Source organism: Vanellus vanellus, assembly GCF_965231255.1.
Source record: "Vanellus vanellus genome assembly, chromosome: 4".
Lineage (NCBI taxonomy): Eukaryota > Metazoa > Chordata > Aves > Charadriiformes > Charadriidae > Vanellus > Vanellus vanellus.
Genome location: NC_138909.1, coordinates 72,362,284 through 72,384,260, shown reverse-complemented (window position 1 = coordinate 72,384,260; position 21,977 = coordinate 72,362,284). Strand labels below are relative to the sequence as shown.

The 21,977-nt window shown below is 39.2% G+C and overlaps 1 protein-coding gene across 2 annotated transcripts in view; it reads left to right on the top strand.

The window, feature by feature from the left end:
• NFXL1 (nuclear transcription factor, X-box binding like 1) overlaps positions 1 to 20,782 on the top strand; it is a gene marked incomplete at its 5' end in the record, with an annotated part of 53,864 nt that extends 33,082 nt beyond the window's left edge. For both annotated transcript variants that reach the window (XM_082482703.1, XM_082482702.1), the window contains 4 exons: positions 9,673 to 9,777; positions 10,999 to 11,085; positions 14,791 to 14,844; positions 19,864 to 20,782. In XM_082482703.1, coding sequence (XP_082338829.1) covers positions 9,673 to 9,777; positions 10,999 to 11,085; positions 14,791 to 14,844; positions 19,864 to 20,037 — 420 coding nt within the window. In that variant the 3' untranslated portion in view covers positions 20,038 to 20,782. The remainder of the gene's footprint in view (positions 1 to 9,672; positions 9,778 to 10,998; positions 11,086 to 14,790; positions 14,845 to 19,863) is intronic.
• Between the last annotated feature and the right edge of the window lie 1,195 nt (positions 20,783 to 21,977).

Below are 21,977 nucleotides of genomic sequence, written 5' to 3'. Positions count from 1 at the left end.
TGGAGTCGAAGGCAGCCAAGTGGTATGCAACGATTGATATCGCCAATGCATTCTTCTCAATCCCTTTGGCGGCAGAGTGCAGGCCACAGTTTGCTTTCACTTGGAAGGGCATCCAGTACACCTGGAATCGACTGCCCCAGGGGTGGAAACACAGCCCCACCATTTGTCATGGACTGATCCAGACCACACTGGAACAGGGTGAAGCTCCAGAACATTTGCAGTACATTGATGACATCATTGTATGGGGCGACACAGCAGAAGAAGTTTTTGAGAAAGGGAATAAAATAGTTCAAATCCTTCTGAAAGCTGGCTTTGCCATAAAACGAAGTAAGGTTAAGGGACCTGCACAGGAGATACAATTTTTAGGAATAAAGTGGCAAGATGGACGCCATCAGATCCCAATGGATGTGATCAATAAAATAGCAGCTATGTCCCCACCGACTAGTAAAAAGGAAACACAAGCTTTCTTAGGTGTTGTGGGTTTTTGGAGGATGCATATTCCAAATTACAGTCTGATTGTGAGCCCTCTATATCAAGTGACGCGGAAAAAGAATGATTTTAAGTGGGGTCCTGAGCAACAACAAGCTTTTGAACAAATTAAGCAGGAAATAGTTCATGCAGTAGCGCTGGGGCCAGTCAGGGCAGGACAAGACGTTAAAAATGTGCTCTACACTGCAGCCGGGGAGAATGGCCCTACCTGGAGCCTCTGGCAAAAAGCACCAGGGGAGACTCGAGGTCAACCCCTGGGGTTCTGGAGTCGGGGATACAGAGGATCCGAAGCCCGCTATACCCCAACAGAAAAGGAGATATTGGCAGCATACGAGGGGGTTCGAGCTGCTTTCGGAGGTGGTTGGCACTGAAGCACAGCTCCTCTTAGCACCTCGACTGCCAGTGCTGGGCTGGATGTTCAAAGAAAGGGTCCTTGCCACACATCATGCAACTGATGCTACGTGGAGTAAGTGGATTGCACTGATCACCCAGCGAACTCGAATGGGAAACCCCAGTCGTCCAGGCATACTGGAAGTGATCATGGACTGGCCAGAAGGCAAAGATTTCGGAATATCAATAGAGGAAGAGGTGACGCGTGCAGAAGAGGCCCCACCGTATAATGAACTGCCAGAAAATGAGAAGAAACATGCCCTGTTCACTGATGGGTCCTGCCGAATTGTGGGAAAGCATCGAAAGTGGAAGGCTGCTGTGTGGAATCCGACACGACGAGTTGCAGAAGCCACTGAAGGACAAGGTGAGTCGAGTCAGTTTGCAGAGGTAAAAGCCATCCAGCTGGCTTTGGACATTGCTGAGCGAGAGAAATGGCCGGTACTTTACCTCTATACTGATTCATGGATGGTGGCAAATGCTCTGTGGGGGTGGTTACAGCAGTGGAAGCAGAACAACTGGCAGCGCAGAGGTAAGCCCATCTGGGCTGCTGAACTGTGGCAAGATATAGCTGCCCGGATTGAGAATCTGGTTGTGAAAGTACGTCATGTAGATGCCCACATCCCCAAGAATCGGGCCACTGAGGAACATCAAAACAACCAGCAGGTAGATCAGGCTGCTAAAATTGAAGTGGCTGAGGTGGATCTGGACTGGCAACGTAAGGGTGAACTATTCATAGCTCGGTGGGCCCACGATGCCTCAGGCCATCAAGGAAGAGATGCAACATATAGATGGGCTCGTGACCGAGGGGTGGACTTGACCATGGACACTATTGCACAGGTTATCCACGAATGTGAAAAGTGTGCTGCCATTAAGCAAGCCAAGCGGTTAAAGCCTCTTTGGTACGGAGGACGATGGCTAAAATATAAATATGGGGAGGCCTGGCAGATTGATTATATCACACTCCCACAAACTCGCCAAGGCAAGCGCCACGTGCTCACAATGGTGGAAGCAACCACTGGATGGCTGGAAACATACCCTGTGCCCCATGCCATCGCCCGTAACACTATCCTGGGCCTTGAAAAGCAAATCCTATGGCGACATGGCACCCCAGAAAGAATTGAGTCGGACAACGGGACTCACTTCCGAAACAGCCTCATAGACACCTGGGCCAAAGAGCATGGCATTGAGTGGGTATATCACATTCCTTATCACGCACCAGCCTCGGGTAAGATAGAACGATATAATGGACTGCTAAAGACTACCCTGAGAGCCATGGGGGGTGGGACCTTCAAACATTGGGATACCCATTTAGCAAAAGCCACCTGGTTAGTTAACACTAGGGGATCTGCCAATCGAGCTGGCCCTGCCCAATCAAAACTTCCACGTACAGTAGAAGGGGATAAAGTCCCTGTAGTGCGTATGAAGAATATGTTAGGAAAGACAGTCTGGGTTAGCCCTGCCTCAGGCAAAGGCAAACCCATCCGTGGGATTGCTTTTGCACAAGGACCCGGGTGCACTTGGTGGGTGATGCGAGAGGATGGGGAAGTCCGATGTGTACCTCATGGGGATTTGATTTTGGGTGAGAATAGCCAGTGAATAATTTTATGATGTAATAAGAACTGATCTTAGTATCTGGCGCCCAGCAATTTTCCTTGAGATCGACATCTTCAACCTGTGGACCGTGGGCATGGACTGTATTGCATTCCCCAGTAACGAGCTTCAAATACAGCACCCACCAGTTCAGCAGTACACATCATCTTATGTGCCCTGAGAGACTGTTCTCACTGCTGGAGCCTACCGTCATGGACTACGTGAGCTTAATGGACATTTTTAAGGGATGGCTCATAGACTATGCAACTGAAAGATCTGGGCATGACATAGATGGTATGGAATAAGGGGAGGATAATGTCCTGGTTCCGGCAAGGATGGGGTTAATTTCCAAGGAGCCGGCAGGGGAGGCACGTATTCCATACCACGTGACCCATGCCCCGCTATAAAAGGAGCTAGCCGGGGCGGGGGAGTCAGTCGCCACTCGGGGGCGGGTTGCGGCGGTGCGGGTCCGGTCGGTGCGCTTCGCGGTGGTACTGTAATCGCGTTCTTGTATTCCTTTACCGGTGTTATTGTTTTTCTTTCTTTCTTTTCTTTCTTTTTCCCTTTGTCTGTTCTGTTAAATTATAATATTTCAACTCACGAGTTTTGCCCTTTTCTGCTGATTTTTCCCACGGCTGTGGGAGTCGAGTGAGCGGCTGCGTGGTTCTCTGTTGCTGGCTGAGGCCAAACCACGACACTTTGGAAAGTGTTTTCACTGCTGAACTCTCCAGAATTTCTGAGAAATTCTCTTTCCCTGCAATAAAAATGCATGTACTAAAGAAAATATTTTATCCCACAGCCACTTACTATTTTGTTGTTCTGGTTTGGCCTTTTACTGTGTAGCTGAGTCTCTTTGTCTCATGCAGTGTTTAGCTGGCACTCATAAATAATTTGATTCAACCCATTCTCTTTCCCCGATTCCACTCAGTTCCCTTATGCTGTTTTACCTATCTTCTTACCTCTTGTAGTTCTGAATTCTTGCCTCAATCTAATAAACGTACATTCAAAACTTTTCTTTTGTTTCATTATTTTCCAGTGTCAGAAGCATCAACATTGAATCCTTGCCTTTATTAGAAAACTTTATTTGGTTTTGAGTAAATGCAAAAATTCACAGGACTCCTGCTTGTTTCCCAAGTGTCTCTGTTCCTCTCTTTTTCGGGCAAGATTGTGTTAACCCGAACAGGAAGGCTGTGCCATGTGCCTATTTGTATCTTCTGCTTTTTGCCCTTGTAGATGCCTTTCTGATGTCTTTTTTTTCTGTAAATGAACGTGCCTGTCACAATTTTCTCATCTGGATGTCTGAAAGCTCTCTTCCTGGCGGGGGAACACTTTCGGATATTATTTCATTGTCCATTTACCTCTTAATTTTCTCCTTTCATTTCCCTCTCTGTTACTTTGGTTTTATTTGCTCCAAGACTTCCCCCTCTTTATTTTCAGGACTGTTTACAATCTCTTAAAATGAACTGTGTGTTCCTGTACTTCAGCTTCTCTTCAAAGATTTTTTTTTTTTTTTTCAATATCTCATCTTTGACTTTGATTAATGTAACTGTTGTGATTTTTCTGGACATATTCCCAAGACTCAGTCTGGGATTTAAAATCCATCTAGTCGTGGTACTGAATTCTAGCTTGCATTTCAGAATTGCCCGGTTCCACAAATGATGTCTTTTTTACTTAATTCAGTGGGGTGTGAAAGAAAGCTTAGGACAACAGAGTCCAGTTTAGTTTTATAAAGCTTTTATGTAACTCTAAAATTCTCATTCCCATAGATACCGTGAAAAACAAGGTTTTATGCAGCTTCTGCTGTCCAGAGAATCTTTTAAATGTAATTGATGATGTAAAACTGCATGCTCTTTCCTTCCTGGGATTCTAGCTCTAGCTCTTACTGGCTTTCATGAGACATAAAAGTATTAGTACAGTCCTGTTGCAGGTAGTTCACATCTTTGTGTTACAGTTTATCCTACTTTCCTCAGATCCTGTTTTGGTAACTTCGTATGTACTATATGGTGTTTTTACCTTTTTTTTTTTTTTTTTTTGTCTAAAAACCTTGTTACCCTTTCTCTGAATATTGAACAGTGCTAGGGATATTTTGGCTATTTGTAAGTATACAATATTTGTCTGCAACTTTGGGAAAATTAGCTAGCTGTATCATAATGCAAATTGTACTGATAGCTTTCTTTTAAAGGAGTCATTGATAAACACAATTTGAAGGAGCAGCCTTAACAGACATCATTCTGCCACTGCCACCCCTCCTCAGCAAATATAGATCAAACCCATTGAGGAAACCTCATGACAAGAACTTAGAAATAACTTGGCCAAAAGATAAGATGGATAAGACTACCAAATTTAGAACATTTAAAGTTTACAAATCGAATATGTCTGCTCAAAACTAAATTGGAAATGTTTTGTGTGTAGTCCTGCCAGCCTCAAGTAAATTTCAAATTAGTGTTTTATGAGAGTTTTCTTATTTGATGTCAGAAGCTGACCTTGGGTCATTAGCAGAGCTCAATGAAGTTGCTTTTTGCTAAAAATCAGCGTGCACCATAACTCCACCAAGCTTAGCATAGTGCAACTTAGGTTCAGTAGAATACAGTATTTTACTGAAGTCTTACTTTTGAGCTGGTTTTCTTTTTGGTTAATGGAAATTGTGGTGGACAGTAGACTACCATGTTTGAATTACAGATAGCATAGTATATTTGGGGTTTATTAAAATCAATTGTGTTGTCCGGTGCCTTGAAAAAATACAACAGGAACTTGAAAGTCTTGAAAGGTTTTATGCTCTTGTTTTAGCTATGGCAGTGTAAAACTATAAAAATGACTTCTGGTATTATACAGTACAGCTCACATTTCCTTTCTGCTTTAGGGAGAAGCAGTCTTTGATATTGCCACAGCTGTGAGATGAGCAGCTTTAATTAAAAAGTTATTTCTTGTGTTTGGTAGCAATAACAAAATATCCTGCTGAAGGAAATTTAACTTTTTTTTAATCAGGGTGATTAAATTTTTATGATCATGTGTGCAGATGTTTTGGGACAATCCTTACATAGAAGTTTTAACATTCTATTAATTTTAATTGTTTATGTATTCATATCAGTATTTCTGGATATGTGTTTAACACTTTGTTCTGTGTAATTAGTATGTTTTGACAAAGTAACCATACTTTGTGCTTTTCCTGTGCACTCTGCTACTGTGTTGATATGAAATACGGGACCCCATTATGATAAATTTATTTTAACATGATAGTGAAGTAGAGAGTGTCATAAACTTTAAGAGTATGCAGTCTTTTTTTTTTTTTTTGAATAAATGAAATAACTTTTATTTCCAGAATGCTTAATTAAATTCTGTAAACATACCTTGAAAATGTATGTGGGTTGCAAAAATTCAGTTTTAAAAGGCAAATGTGCAGCTTTGGTCCATACGACAGGATTTTCCTCAATGCTTAAGCAGTGGAGGTTTCCCCAAGATCTCTGGAAGCAGGGCCACCCTTTGAACTGAAGAGTCTACCCCTTTGTTTGGAAGTGATAAACTTATTTTTTGTACTTAGATTTGGGGATTGCTGCTCAAAAGTGCTGTTTCTTTTATTAACAGGTTATTTTCTTTATCATCAGGCATGTATTAACAGGTTGTGTTTATTGCCTTCTGGTAGAGATCAGTTAAGCCTCCATAAATGTTGATGGGTTTTATGATCATCAGCCATAATGATAATATTTAAATGCATTGCCTACAGGGTAGGATTTTTTGTTTGGTTTGATTTCAGAGCTGTGGATTAAATCCCTTTTTTGTAAATGTCTTGCCATGTCAAATGTAAAGCCTGTTCATTTTGGCCTTTAGTCCACGAGCTATTGACATATTGACCTTGTATGGTGAAAAACATCTAAAGGGGCACACATTTTCTATTTTAGCGCCAAGTACCTCAGCATGGACACTTAAAAACAAGCAAAAAAAATACTGTCCCACTACATTATTTATCCAGCAGAAGCAGTGGTAGGATTTTGGGGTTTTTTTGAGATCATGGGAAAATGTTTCGCCACTCATTTCACTGCTCCTCCTCTTTTTTTTTTTTCTTTTTTTTTTTTTTAATGTTGGTTTTGCAATGGAGGGAATAAAAAGAAAGTTACACTTCTGGCTTTGTTCTTGTCCTGCATCCCTGTGGATGTAAGCTCTGTAGCTCTATGCAGAGAAATAAATGTTTAAATCTGGGGTTCAGTATTGGATTAAACATATTTCTGTGCTATGCAAATTTTGCTCTAATGGTGCGTCATACAAGAATTTTATTGCAGTAGCACCTGGAGGTTGAGGTGAGGACCACTGTCTTGAATTCACAGCTCTGACATGTCAGTTATTAGACTTTGGGCTTTGGGACTATTAATGGAAATGTGCCTAATTAGTATAGAAGAGTAAGCTGGAAGTAATAGCTCTAGCCATGGATTATTCTGGCCAGCATGGGATGACTTGCAGGTGAGACTAGATCGTGTTACTGTGTGTGATGCTCTTGGGTAGGGAGCCAGGAGAAGGGCTCTCTTACTGCACAGAGATCACGGAGTACCAAATTGGTTTTGCAAAGTTTGTGGTCGCCAATGAGCAGCCTCGGCTGTCAGTCTGTGGTCCTGGCTGGTAGCCTGACCTCAGTAGCATACAAGGCTTAAAGACATGTTTCTCCCCTCAACTTTTCACAACGAGGCAAAATGCAAGATAGATTTGCTGATGATCGGTTGTGCCTGAACTAACCTGCGTTCCTTCTTTGATAAGATGACCAATTTACATTGTTTTCCTTCCAGATAAAGTGAATAGATTAGATTTGCTACATAGCGCTTCAGCAGAGCAATTGAGTCAATGCCACTTAGTGAATAGCTAGTTCCAATACGGAAGAGGCTTAATACAAGGATGAAGGTGGGATAAAGGAAACAATTGCTTGTATTTTATTACTAAGAAAAACCCCAACCACCAAACAAACCACCAAACACACCCTCCCACCCACCCACCCCCCCACCCCCCCCAAAAAAAACCCCCAAAACAGCAAACCAAAACCAACAGAACTAAACAAAAATTCAGAGCAAGAGATGTTAACGATAAGGAAATTTTCCCAAGGACTGAATTGACACCTGACCTTGCATTGTTTTCAGTAATGACTTTGAAGAGAAATTGTGGGATGTTGTCAGTACATGACAATTGAGGAAATGCATCTGCAGAACACATGTATTTGGGGCATGTTATTAGATACAGAAAAAACAGTAAGACCATGCATGTAAAGCCTAATAAAAAGCTCTCAGGAAACAGCAAAAATTCTTATTGTCACAGCATGATTAGCTGGAGAGAAATTCAAATGAGAGCTGAAGATGTATTGGGGGAGATAGTCTCTTAAGAATAAGGTGCAATTAAGGCATTGTACAAAGTCCTTCCTGCTGCGATGTCATTTGGAATATTACATGCAGTTCTGACTACTGTATTCAAGAAACACTGATTTAAGCTGGTTGAAATTCAATGAAGGGGATACTGTGGGAATAAAGAGACTCTTATGAAAGGACAACAGAGAAATATTTCAATATGAGGATAAGAACTAAGGGATTTAGACTGGCTAAAACAAATGTAGGAAATTCAAAAAGAGCTCTTGCGTCTTGTAGTGAGCTCCTGGAACAGCCTCCTTAGCGAAACGGTGGAAAGGGGGCAGAATGGGGGACTGTTTTCATGTTAAAACTTCGTCCGGTCCTAAAGGGGTCATAGGAGGTGCCTGCCTTTAGGAGGACTGGACTTTAAGGACTGAACATTATGACTTAGAGGTTCCTTCTAGTCCTGTGTGAAATGTGCTGAAATGGTGACTGAAAAAAAAACCAACCAACAACGAACCCCAAGCCTAAACGGCAAAGTACCTATTCATGGAATTATAATTCGTGACTGGCATGGACATGAGAATATGTCTGTCTGTTACATAATTTTTAATCGGAAAGTTTTGCATTCTGTTTACTGGCTCAGAGGCTGAGCCAGTTCCAATGGACTTTGGAGAATCCAAATTTACTGATCAACAAGAAGTGTGTACACCTGGGTTTTATAATGGTCTTATGTAGTATTCTCATTCTTGTGGGTGAAGTGATGTAGTATGTATACATTTTCAATTTTTAATAAATGTGAAAAAATGTATCTTAAAATTGTATGTCTTACAGTATTTTGCAAGTAGTTTTAATCCCTTGATGACAGTGAAGAGGTGAAGTTTCACTTTTATTAAAGAATACTGTCCAATGCCATTTTAAATAGTTGGGGAACTTAAAGCTACCTCTATAAATAAATCGACTGGATGTCTTATGGGATATTCCACCTTCAGTTATTAACAGTAATGGGTTATGTAATTGAAAATGAAAAATCTTTATTGTGAAGATTTCTTATGGGTATGTGTATGAGCAAGGTATACTTTTAGTCAAGTTCATAACAGAAAGTGAAAAAATTTGTTTACTTTCTTGACATTTTTATCTAATATAATGCTGGGAGCACTGCTACATTCCTAACAGTCAGCATATTTAAATTAGTATCTCAGTTCTTAACGCAGTAATTGAATGATAATATTTTCATTATAAATGTTAAAAATTGCACTAGCAGTAAAAAAAGTCTCTATCTCAGAGATGTCAAAATGGGATAATACACCAAATGCAGAAATTTAGGATTTTGTAAAATAGTTTTGGACACAATGAGAATATTTGTGACCTGTATTTGACTTTTGCATAGTTCAGAAGATTCTTGCATGCAAAATTGTCATTTGTGATATTTTTGCTTCTGATTCCCCCCTCTTTCTTTTGTTGACTCTGTTCCACAAGTTGCTACAGTACACTTAATTTCAGTTTCTTTTTAATTTATCTATTTGTATTCCCCCCATATAGAGATAGCTCGGGTAATTGTTGTATAAATTACTGTGGAGATGACTATTCTTGGAACATTTGAGAGGATAAATTGTTTTTTAATCAAGGTGGGCCAATAAAAGATAAATTGTTTGACAGGAACTGAAATACAATAAATAACAAGCAAACATTCCCCCCCCCCCCCCCCCCCCCCCCCCCCAAAAAATATAAAAAATCAACTATTTCACAAGTGGGAAACATGATAAGCTAAATGAGTTTTCTGTTAAGCTGCTGTGTCTGAAATAAAACCAGTTAATAGATTCTTTGTAATTTTACAATCATTTATTGGTGTGGGGGTTTTGTTTGTGTTTTTTGTTCTTTACAGTTGCCCTGTGGTCACCGGTGTAAAGAGGTTTGCCATTCAGGTAGCTGTCCTCTGAACTGCAGCCAGAAGGTTAAACTCCGATGTCTCTGTAAGAGACTGAAAAAGGTAAATTTGTAAGTTACAGATTTGAGAATGATGTATTTTCTTTGCATGTTCCTTGGCTTGTATGGATGGATTGTCTCTGGTGCAGATTAGAATAGGTCCAGTTACTCTAGTAGAGCTATAACAATTCATATCAGCTCAAGATCTGGGCTACAATATCAAAAGATTCACTGGAGAATATAAAATCCTTTTAGTTCTAAAACATGTTAGCTGCCTGACTTGCAATAGCTTTATCTTCAAGCATGCTTGAATTTTTTAACTCCATTGGGAGAATATTCAGATGACCTGGAGTGTTTTGAGAAGAAAAAATACACTTTTCTGATGATATTTGGAAAGTTTATAATTATGTAAGTTGGAACAAGCACAGATGTTGTGAATCCCTAAATAATGTAACCAGTTACAGTTCTCTGCAGACCTAAAAGCAAGTACAGGCGTTGGCTTCCTTAGCTTCTTACAAAGAATGTAACAAGTTTATTAGAGCTATATAGTATTATGAGGGGAAGAACAGAAATTGATGTGAAGTTTTGGCAAATAATAATGACTTAATGAAAAAAATCATTACCTGGCTTAACGGAAAAGTGCTTAAGTTATTTTTCTGGACGCAGTTAACTTCTGAGCCTTCCAAACAGGCTGCAGTTCCTCAGAGTTCTCAGCTTCTCCAAGAAATGTCTTGTGCAACCAGAAGTCTCACAGGTGGCATGTTCATCAGGAGAGAGGATGACATGTACAGAATAAGTGCTTCAAATTGAACAGTGTCTGGTTACAGACAACCACCTTTTTTTTATTATTATTGTAATACTAGTGGAAGGGGAGGAAGTGTGAGTGGTGACTGACTTTTTTTCCCAGACTGCCTGCCCTGTAATCTCAGCCAGTTGAGAGAATGTATATGAAATTACTGAGACTCTGAGTGCTAGCTTTTTCTGCCAGGGTTCAGAAGGTTATCTTACTTTGTCTTAGGCAAACAAGTGAGAAAAGAGAAGAGAGGAGAAATGCAACTGGACTATTCTTGCTTTCAGCTTAGCTCATCAGAAAGAAGGAAAAGAGAGAAGGACAATTTAATACAGAATTACAGGTTCAAATAATGTTTAATTATTAGCTTTATTTTCTGTGTAACCAATGTTTTAGGAAATAAGAATGTTTTATAATTATTTTGATAAAGAAATTTACATAACTAAAATTTTATATAGGGAAATGATTATAAAATACTCAAATTATACTTAACAGGAAATACAGTGCAGCAAGATACAAGAAGGCCAAGTTTCACTGGAATGTGATGCATTATGCAAGGAAATGAAACGGAAAGCATCTGAGGTAATGTATCCGTTGTAGCTATAATTTCTTCTCAGTGCTTCAAGAACAGTAGGAAAAAATGAGCACAGAATGATTTTTTTTTTTTTTTGAGGCAAAAAATACAACAGAAGTAGATGTGCTGTTTAATAGCAGCTACTTTTTCAGACTTGCATTTGGCTTAGTGGGGAGAATTACACTATTAGTAGACAGTGTTAATTAAATCAGTGAAATAGAATCATAGAATTGTCTAGGTTGGAAGAGACCCTTGGGATCATCGAGTCCAACCATCTACCCTACTCTACAAAGTTCTCCCCTACACCATATCCCCCAACACCACATCTAAACATCTCTTAAACACATCCAGGGATGGTGACTCGACCACCTCCCTGGGCAGTCTATTCCAATGCCTGACCACTCTTTCTGTGAAAAATTCTTTCCTAATGTTCAGTCTAAACCTACCCTGTTGGAGCTTGAGGCCATTCCCTCTTGTTCTGTCAATACTACGTTAAAAAAACATTCTGTTATTTTCCTTTTTTTTAAAAAAAAAAAAATAAAATCTGTTAGAACTGGTTCTTTCTTCTCTGGCTGAACAAGTGATGATCAGTGATGATAAAATCACCATTGCTGATGACTTTGTGCTGTAGGATTAGGGCCAGGCCACTTCACAGGGCATTGTTAGACCTGCTCTTTCCTGTGAAAGCTTTGCAGCTGTTGAATGCTCAACTTCTTCAACATGAAGAGTGTAACCCTGTCACGCTGTATTAGTTACCCTGTACCTGAAGAATGGCGAGTTTTCAGCAATTGCACTGTACTTTCTAGCCTACTGTAATGTGACTTCTCCCTATTTGTGCTGTTTTATGAAGTAAAGAAATGGCTGTGTGCTGTCACCCAGAGAGGAGTATCACCCTTGCTTTTATAAGGTTTTTATAAAAACATAAAAAAAAAGAATTGGTGCATAACTTACTTGGTTTTTATCGGATAAGTGTTAGATGTAATAAATATACAACCCAAAAACTCAATGGGTAAAGCTGACTTTTGTCAGCTTCTGCTCAGACTTTCAGGATTGATTGGCAGGTTCTACTAAGTACCAGATAGACCAAATCCTGCAAGTTTGCAAGCAGGTGAAAGGCTAAGTCTCTTGGGATATACCTTTTAGAAAATCCCAACCGTAACAAACAGCACTAGTAAGGGTGTGAAGATACGTTCATAGGACATGGAGTGCACTGAAGCACGTTGGATTCACAAGAGGCTGTGTGAGGTGGGACACAGCCGCATGTCTTGGTGCGGTGCAGTGTGGTGTCAGCTGCTGGTTTACTCCAGCAGAGCCTGGTTCCTGTTTCTCATCCCTGCCATTGTGATCCCTGGGGAGGAACGGTCTAATGCAATGAGCAGATGACTACAAGTTTCTACTACAAGCAGTGCAAGAGACACTGTATGGCGTAACCTAACTATGTGTACCTTCCTCACAGAAGAACATGTATTTATTTGTTTGGGGTTTTTTATATGAAGTTCTATTCAAATTCTTACTAGGCACCTTTTTGTAGCCTGTGTTGCCTTGTAAATGACATACTAGAACGATCTTCTATTATATGCACTTGACAAAGTAGTTTATTATGTCAATTATTGTTCAATGTGTTGACTGGAAGAAGTCTGTTAAAAACTGCAGGCATTTACAAAGCTAATCTAGTTTGCACAGTTGCAAAACAACCATGAATTTCCAAAACCGAAGTGTGTTAACACTTAATAAAACTCTTCATGTATAGCACCTAGTGAGTATGCACTTCTGAGGGAATTGAATGTGGCTTTTACCATGCATTTTATTAAATAAATAATTTGAGAAATGTTTTTCCATACTGTGATTATAATGCTTAAGCTTCCCTCTACCTATGTATATTATAGCTATGTATCTTACACAGATAGGACCACACCGGTGTAAAAGGAAGCTCTTCTGTTGTTTTTTTCCACAGTTGTAGGTCACTTTTTCTTTTGGAGCTGAAGTTCTGCCGTTAGATGGCAGTGAAATACCAGGAGGGTAGTGGTGCAGTTTTTTCCACGGCAGACTGTGATTTCAGATGTGCATGGCTGAAAAGGTCTTTTACACACTTTTCTAAAGAGAGACTCTGCCATTGTGCCTAGATTAGTGAAATCCTCAATAATGGTTTTGTTTGATATACAGTTTTGCTATTAAAGAATTTGTCTGAAAACCTGCAAATAGGATGGTTCTATTGACCCTGGCCTCAGTGCACACTGTTGGAGCTACAGTGTGCTAAAGCATGGGCTGGTGTGCTTTCTCCTTAGTAGTCAAGAGCTCTTGAATTGCAAATTGTTTGAAACAAATTCCACCTGCACAAACCATATTTAGTAAATTATTTTCACTGTTAGTATGCAAATCATCCAGTTATTAGAATCAAGACTGTTTTTCACTTGAAGTTATTAATCAGATTTTTACATCTAACTTTTCTAAGGTAGTGATTCAGTGGCTGCAGTGCTAAAGGTCCAAGAAATGTGTACAAGAGGACATACACATATATCTCCCCAGTATGACTTTCCTCTTACTACTGTTACTGTAGTGATCTCTGACTATGGGAGCCAGTGCCCTTCTGTTTAATGGTCTTTGGATTTATCTCCTGTTAGCATGCCTAATTGTTTTTCAGTCAACATAAACTTTTGGCATCTACAAGTGACCTGTAGCACTGAATTTCTCAAAATAGCCAAATACTGCGTGGGAGTAGAATACTTCCCTCTGTTATGAACTAGCCTCCTGGTAATTTCATTTAATACAAAAGCCTTTGCTTTTGTATTATGAAAAATAATTATTGATGGTTTATCCCTATTTGGCATCTTCACACTCTTCAGGATTTTGTGCCCTGTTAGTCACCTGATGAATCCTAGTTATGCATCTCTTTAGATGGAAGCCACTCCATCCTGTTGTCTTTTGTATATGTTCAGGCTTTACATTCTTTTGTTATTGGAGGACCAAAACTGAATGCAGGAGCTAAGATTCAAGTGCATCATGTGTTTACATATTGACCTTTTTTTCCGTACCATTCTTTTCTTAATAGTTTCTAGCAGTTAATTTGCCTTCTTGAACACTACAAAACACTTCTATAGAGTTATCAGTTGTAACTCCCTTGACTTCTTTTCATATGACTTTCTGATGGTGGAGCGTTTTTAATTATATTTGGTTTGCATTACACCAAGAGCTTTAAAGCAGTTTGGTTATGCATTATCCAATATATGTTGTATTTGGTACAGATAACAAAGGGTTCCTTTTGCTCTAGTAGTCAGGGAATATTTAAAGTACTTGGAATGAAATATGTGTGCAAATTATATACACATATAGGAATTACCTGTATGTGTAAAGCATACTGAATTGAGAATGAAGTTGCTGAAAACTTAGAGTAACTGTCTTTAGGGATTTTCCTGGTTGTTAGCGATCAAACTATTCTTTGTAGGTTTTATATTTGTCAGTTGAGCTTGTCAAGTTCAAGTCAGAAGTTCAATTTATAACCTTGTAGCATCCATTATATGTTCTATGTTTTCCAAATATGAGATGATGCAGCTTTGTCTGAGACCATTTTGTAATCTGAATAAGTTAAGAGATCACTTGATGGAGGTTTTGCTCACTCTGGCTGAGAACCATTCTATAGGAGTAACAACGACTATAAGAAAAAAGGTTTAGCTGCTGTTTACAAGAGTTGCTTATCACTTTGTATGTCTGGACAGATAAAAGAGGCAGAAGCCAAAGCTGCTATTGAAGAAGAGAAACGAAGACAACAGGTATCAAACTTTCTTCTTCCTCACTCACTTCTTCCCCCACCTTATTCTTGTTAGTAAATAATTTAATTTACTTGCAACTGAAGTTGTGTAGTTTGTAATGTGATATGCACAGTCATTCCTGTCAGTTGTTACCTTACTCTAACGTGTATGCTGTGAATGATTTACAGTGGTTAAGAGCCCAGATGTTTTGCCAAACAATATCAATAATTTTATGCAAAATGATAATCAGTTTAATCTTGCGTTACTATAACTGTGTATCATATAGTTTGTTTTAAAAAAACTAAGTACTCTTGATTTTAATCAAGCCCTTTATAATGCCATAAACCCCACAGAATTGCTGAATAGCCTCCACAGGGATTTAAATATTGGGTGAAGCTTCCCTCCTCCCTCCCACCATGAAAGAATGATGAAGCCTAGATGAGTCTTTGTCCTTCAGGGTCTCTGAGGGGAGGAAAAACATGTGTTTACTGTAATTGCTGTTGTGGTGAGCATATGTTGTCAGAATTGTAATCCAAGAAGCTTCTGTGCCAGCTGCCTGGAGACACTAATACTAATCGTATTGCAGTCAATAACCGTAAGCTTGGTCAGTGGTGATGGGTAGGGTGGATCTAGAGGCCACAGCTGTAATGCACTCCTTCCAGCGAATTCATGCATGTGTCCCTGTGCCTGAGCATTCAACACCAAATCATATTCCAAGTCCACTGTGTGCTTGCTGACCCTCTTTTTACTCAGTTATTCCAGCAGTTCTGTATTAGGTTATACTTGTGTTTTCACCTGGATGTCACACTCTTTTTATCGCAGCACACTGGCTCTCTCCTTGCTTGAAAAGGGGTGCGGGAGGCATATTCACAAACCCGATCCTCATATACTGTTCTCCCAATCTCATTAGGATAGACAGGTTCTCTGTGGGTCACAACTTTTGTTATGCCTACTTTGATTAATTGCCTAGAGACGTTATTAAAGTGCTATGTCTACCAACCAATGCTCTAGCAAGGCCCGCTTTTGTGTTTTGAAGGGGACTGTGTCTACTTATCGTGCAGGAAAAGCATGCGCTTATGTACCTGTTGTCCAGGGCACCAGGCACTGTTTCGTGATCATTGTGTAATGTTTATTGTTACATTCATGCCTCAGCCATCTACAGTATTGATCACATATTGCCTTACACAAATCATAGTTCCATCTAATTCTTCATGTTCTCAAAGTTGACCTTGGAAATGTCAGTTCTAGGACATAGATGAGGAAATGTAGCTTGCATACAGATGACTGAAACGTTTTGTTAGGCGGAGGAGGTAATATGTAACTGATGGTTCTGCAAGCTAAGTACTGAAGTGTAGTAACGGACATTTACATGTGTAAAGAACATGCTTGCAATTCTAGAGCTAGAAATTCAAAGTTGCTGGTGTTTGTATTGCACCGATTGTGGTTTTGTGCATTCTGGAAGGCATCCCATTTCCTAATGATTTCTGCCTCAAAATCACTTAACGTACAGTCCCTCTAGTAAAATCTCAGTAATGAGGCTTCTCTGAAACTGCAGCAGATTCACTCCACCTTCATCGCGTGCAACGTTATTTTTTGTCTTGATTCTTCAGCAGTGACTGTTTCTCTCTGTAGTCACACCACTGTTGCTTTCTGCTTGTACATTTGCGGAAATCTCACACTCCAGCAGTACCCTTGTGCAGTATATGGCAACTGCCTCTGCGTATGTGTTTTGTGATGGATGCAGCTTCAGGGATAGAATACTTCACCTATACATAATCAAGCCTATTAAAAGGTTAATTGTGAGTGGCCAGTTATATAGCACAACAGTAAACAGTAGGACAACAACAGTAAAAAAATAAAGCAAAACCAATTAAAAAAAAAAAAAGGACAACAGTAAGTAATAAATAAGTTCTAGAATTGCAGACAAGTACTAACCTCAGCTATTGCTGCCTTTTATCTGGAATAGATTCCTTTCCAATTTGATCTCCTAATCTGCCATCTGGTGATGCAGATTGGAGGACATCACTATCATAGGGTGTTGGGTCACATTAAGAGCATATATTTATTGAGTATACTCCCTTCTGACAAAAGTTTGCGTCTTGTACCACCTTCCTGATCTCATTAGCACATTTTTATATAGACAGTCCATCTGTTTCTCAGAGCTTCTTGAGACCTGTTTTGATTAATACTTCATTAAATCCTTTCTATAAAAACAAGTTAATGCTCTGGTACGTCTGCACATTTGTATTTTGGTATTTGCTATATTTGGTAACAGCTTCTGCTAATATCATTTACAGATGGAATCACTTGTTTCTTAGTGGAAGAGAGATGGCTTGGTTAGGCTTCTCGTCATGGCCTGAGCAGCCAAACTTTCCCTCTGCTTCTAATTCAGAGTCACTGTATGAGGCCAGGGTTTTCACAATTGCTAGAGGTGGAAAAAAGATCAGGGCTTTGATTATTTAACAATTCAGACCAAGCTCCCACTCTGTCCTACTCTAATGTAAAAGATTTGGTTAAATTTTCGAGCCAACTGGTAATAGTCAAGAGTTTCAATACTGAAAGTCAAGGCCTCAAACCTGAATTCTAATTTAATGAGTTGTATGAAAGATTTTTGTTTCCTTTTTTCTTAGAAAGAAAAATGTTTTAGCAGCTCCTCAGAAGTTACGAAAGTCAACCCTCCACCCCTGTAAAATGCAAGACCTGCAATTTCAGGACACGTTTGTGTCTATACAGTCCCCATTACTTGCATCCATTTAGCCACATTTTCCCATGGGGCTGCTCTTCCTTCCACTGCAGGAAGAATATAGAGTATCACATGAAGGAGCAAAATGCAGTACCTGAGCAACATTAAATTAGACGTTATCTGATGTAAAATTGTTTTGAGTATGCGGTTTCAATAAATACATTTCATTTTACTTTTGATATGTATATACACGAACTGAAGTCCTTACTCTAAATAAAAAGCTTGAGCTTGTTTATCTTAAAAAAATTAAGGTAGTTTGAAAACTGGGCACAACCATTACTTTATTGTTCAGAGATCATTGAGGTGACACTTTGGGAATGATGACAGTTACATAAAATCCGTAGGTAGCTTTTCAAGGATAGTGATGGCTCCTTTCTCGTATTCTGTGCCCACGAACCTTTTTTCATTCTGTATTTTGTTTTTTATAATGTATTTATTTTTAGCTGAGTTTTTATAAAGAGCACTAGGAAAGCAATTCAGTATCTGTTATATAATTGTTCGAGCCCTATATTTTAATTCAGATTACTGCAATTCATGAAGCGCTCTGCTTTTAAAACTTACAGATCACAAGTATATAATAACTGTAGAAGCCCCAAATTTTATTTCATGTCTGTGTAAAATGAAATACTGACGTATTATCTATAAAACCTTGAGAATTCTGCACTTGCCTCCAGATTTTGGATTTTGAAAAACTGTTTCGTTCAAATACTTTGCTTTTCTAAAGGAGGATTATCTAGTTGAAAGTAATCTTGTTTCAAATAGCAGGCTGTGGAACTTTGAACTTTTCTCCCATATCGTCAGAGACAGGCCAACAATTTCTGCCTTTATTAGGTACAAAGGAATAGACATCAAAATGGGTCCCTTTCTCCTGCTAACAGTGGTATCTGGCGCAAGAAGGGAAGTAAGATCTGCTTTGTGAAACTCTGACAAATAATTGCTGTCAGTAGAGGAAGCCCAGACATCAGGCAATCTTTGAGTTCCAAAGGCAAATTGTATTTACTGGACTACTTCTCTGCCCATTTCCCAAAACAGCCTTATTCTTGTTTCTTTAATGCACCTACCTTATTGTCATAGTCCCTCTCTTCCTGGCAGCGCTGCAGTAGTAGTCACGTAGATTTATTTCCTCTCGTGGCCAGGCTTTGTCTCTGTTCACTGTCCATGTTTCCTCTGCTTCAGCTCTGTCTTACGCCTTTTGCCCAGCCAGTCCCGGCTTGCTGCACTCTGCTGCTCCCACCTCTCTTCTCTCTTTCCATTTATCTGGTCTCTCTGCTCCCTGGCTCCTTGTCCCATGCTCTCTCTACTAGCTGACAACTCTACCCAAAAATCCAGACAGTCGTCAGCCTTTTCTGTTTTCAGTTGTCTCAACTCTCCTTAGAGCATCTTTTCTGATTCTCCTACCAGTTAGATGGCACCTCAGTCTTACACTCTCTGTCCCAGGCTGCCTAATTCCAGTTTTATTTCAGCTTTGTACCCTAAAATGAGTTTTGTCTGTATTCTGCCTTTTAAAAGGATGTGGAGGGGAATGAGGAACAAGGATGAGAGGATCCTGCTGGTCATTCCAGGCATCACCCTGAAACTGCTGTTCTGGGTGGAAGATTTGCTTTCTTCTTATTTTTCCAGTTGCTTTGCTTCATTTTTGGGCTAAAGGCATGTGCTTTCTTTTGAAGGATGTTGTGTACCTACTGCAGTCGTTGATGAGTGACTGTGTTAAGTTACAGCACCTAACAAATGGAATCTTTTGGGGCATGTCTAAGACTATAGCTATTAATCTAAATTTTAGCTGAGCGTGCAAGATAGAATTGGGGGAAAGATGATATATCTGTATTTATGTTTTTATTAATTAACTTTTAGCAGAGAGTCCATCCTTATTACGGGGGAGGAGGTCTTTGAAGATTTCAGCTATGCTGTTATATGCGTTATTGTAATAGCTTAAATACTTAGGAGTGCTTTTCTTTAATAGGAAAAATAATGTATTTTTAACATATTTAATGGAAATAACAGTCTTATTTAGGCTTAACATATTCCGCCTGAGTTAAAAATCTAATGTAAAGCTTCAGCTGGCTGCATTTTTGGTGGTGGTTTTTATAGGAAACAAAACAGTTGTTTAATACTTGGAAGCAAACTGCTTTGTAAGCATGGGATATAGTCCTACCATGTCAGCTGTAGGAGATGTATAACTTCCATCGCTGCCAGTTATTTTTATAAAATGGTTTTGGGGGATGTTATTTAAAATCTGTACATCTCCTTGGTTTTAATTCTGACACAGATGTCAACTACTTCTGGTTTTCTTCATCTAGGCTGAACTGGAAGCTTTTGAAAACAGATTGAAAGGTCGAAGAAAGAATAAGAGAAGAAAGGATGAAGTGGAAGTTGAACAATCATCGTGGCAAAAATACAAGAACCTCATTATGCTGCCAGTGTTCGGAGTTGCTGTTGTGGTGGTTGCATGGCTCATGGTCTACAATGACTGAAACAACTCAATATTTAATATACCTCAGTTCAGGCTTTAGGTAGCTATTATTTCTAGAATGTTAGTCTGTGTGTAGCAGAACTTAATATGCATAGATTATGTATGTATACTATTTGCCAAGACAAGTGCAGAGGAGGGAAGAAATGTCACCTTTTGTGTTACTACATTCACAGCACATAACTGAATTCAGACACTGAAAGTAATGGTAGATTTTAGTCTACACAAGTGCTGATGTAATTCGTCTGACTGAGATCCGTTAGCATCTCTTCTATTAATATATTATGTTACTTTTCCTTGTCTCCACTTCGTAACATTAAAAATAGCTTAGTATAAAATGCTTTATTGAATATTTGTTTCCTGTAAAATCAATTTAGTGGTTTGTTGAAGATTAGTGTTCTCATGCTAGTCTTAATGTTGTGTCACACAATAATTTCAGTGCTTCATGTCAGTTTTAATTATAACAACTAACGGGGAACTTCAGATCACTTAGGCTTGAATATTGTGGGGCCTTACATCAGAGCTTTGTTAAGAGAAAGGAAATACAAACTGTCTTACAAGTCAACAGTATCACAAACAATAGCATGCCCCCTCCCCCCCCTTACCGACAGTGGGGTTTGGTTTTTGATTGTTCTGTGCCCTGCACCCCCCTTTCTCCCCCCGCCCCGGTTTCCTCAAAATCAAACCAATTGGAAACTTCATTTAGTGGACAGATGGATATGCTAAACATGGTTGTGAAGTAGTTCCAGGGTACAGGGATGTGTTCTCATCTGCCCCCATCACCAACAGCAGAAAAGCAATTTGAAATTGAACTTGGAGCATCACTCGACTATTTGTAGCAATAAATGTCACGTTTGGGTATTTGCATAGGTGTGCAAAAACGTAATTGAATAGCGTAACGATACAATTATATGTTGTTCTGAAGCCATCTGGATGGTGCTTGCTAAACATGTCTAGCTAATATTTCAAATGTTTAAATATTTTCTTACTGACAGTTTAGAATACCTTCCTTGTGGGATAACAGTGTTGGTAGAACTGAAAGTTTTACCCAGCTACAAGATTATTAGAGGAGCTACGCTGTCTCAGCTGAGGGACTGGAAGTTAAATTTGGGGCGAGGGAAATCAGAAAAATTAATTTTTAAACCTGTGCTGGAAATTTTATGCTGATACTTGAGTATTGTGGGTAACTGAAAAGTGCTTACAGGGTCCTGTGAAAGATGAGGTACAAAGGCAAAGGGCATTAGGTTGCCCTTGTAATTCAGGTGTACAATTTTATCACAAATCCTGTGAAAGCAGTGGCACCGTTTGTGTGAATTAATAGAGAAGGTTACAGTTTGTTTGAAAGCTCTTTTTGGTTGATTTTGGCCAACGTGTAAAGGGACCCAGTATTAATTTGAGCTGATATCCAATGGTAATTGTGGTTCAGCAGCAGAAAAAAAAAAAAAATAATAGAAAAGCTGCAAAAGGCAGTAGCTTTTAGATTGCATAGATTGACAGAATGGGAAGTAAATCACTTTCTTTTCATTTTTTCACCTAAATTTGGTGAAAGAGAAGGGAGCTACAGAAAACTCAGCAATATTTAGCATGGATTGGTGCTATTTGATAGTATTTTATGGGGTTTTTTTAATTGATTTTTAGAAATGCATACTATTTCTGTCATCATTTGTCAGGCCATTAGTATGTAAAGTTGTAGAATTAATCGGAATTACACTAGGGATTCATAGTTGCATCTCTGTTGAATTCTCTTATTTTCTAGTATAAGGAATAAACTGTTTTCCATATTGTTACTTTAACTCTTTTTCTATAATATTAATGCCTGAAAGATAATTTTATAGAAGTGTTTCTGCTTTAATCAAGTGAGGTGATGCTGTTGTGTGACTGCTTATGCCAGTAACTCTGTCACTGAGAGAAAAAGAAGAGAGATTTTTGTTCAGCTGAAGTAAA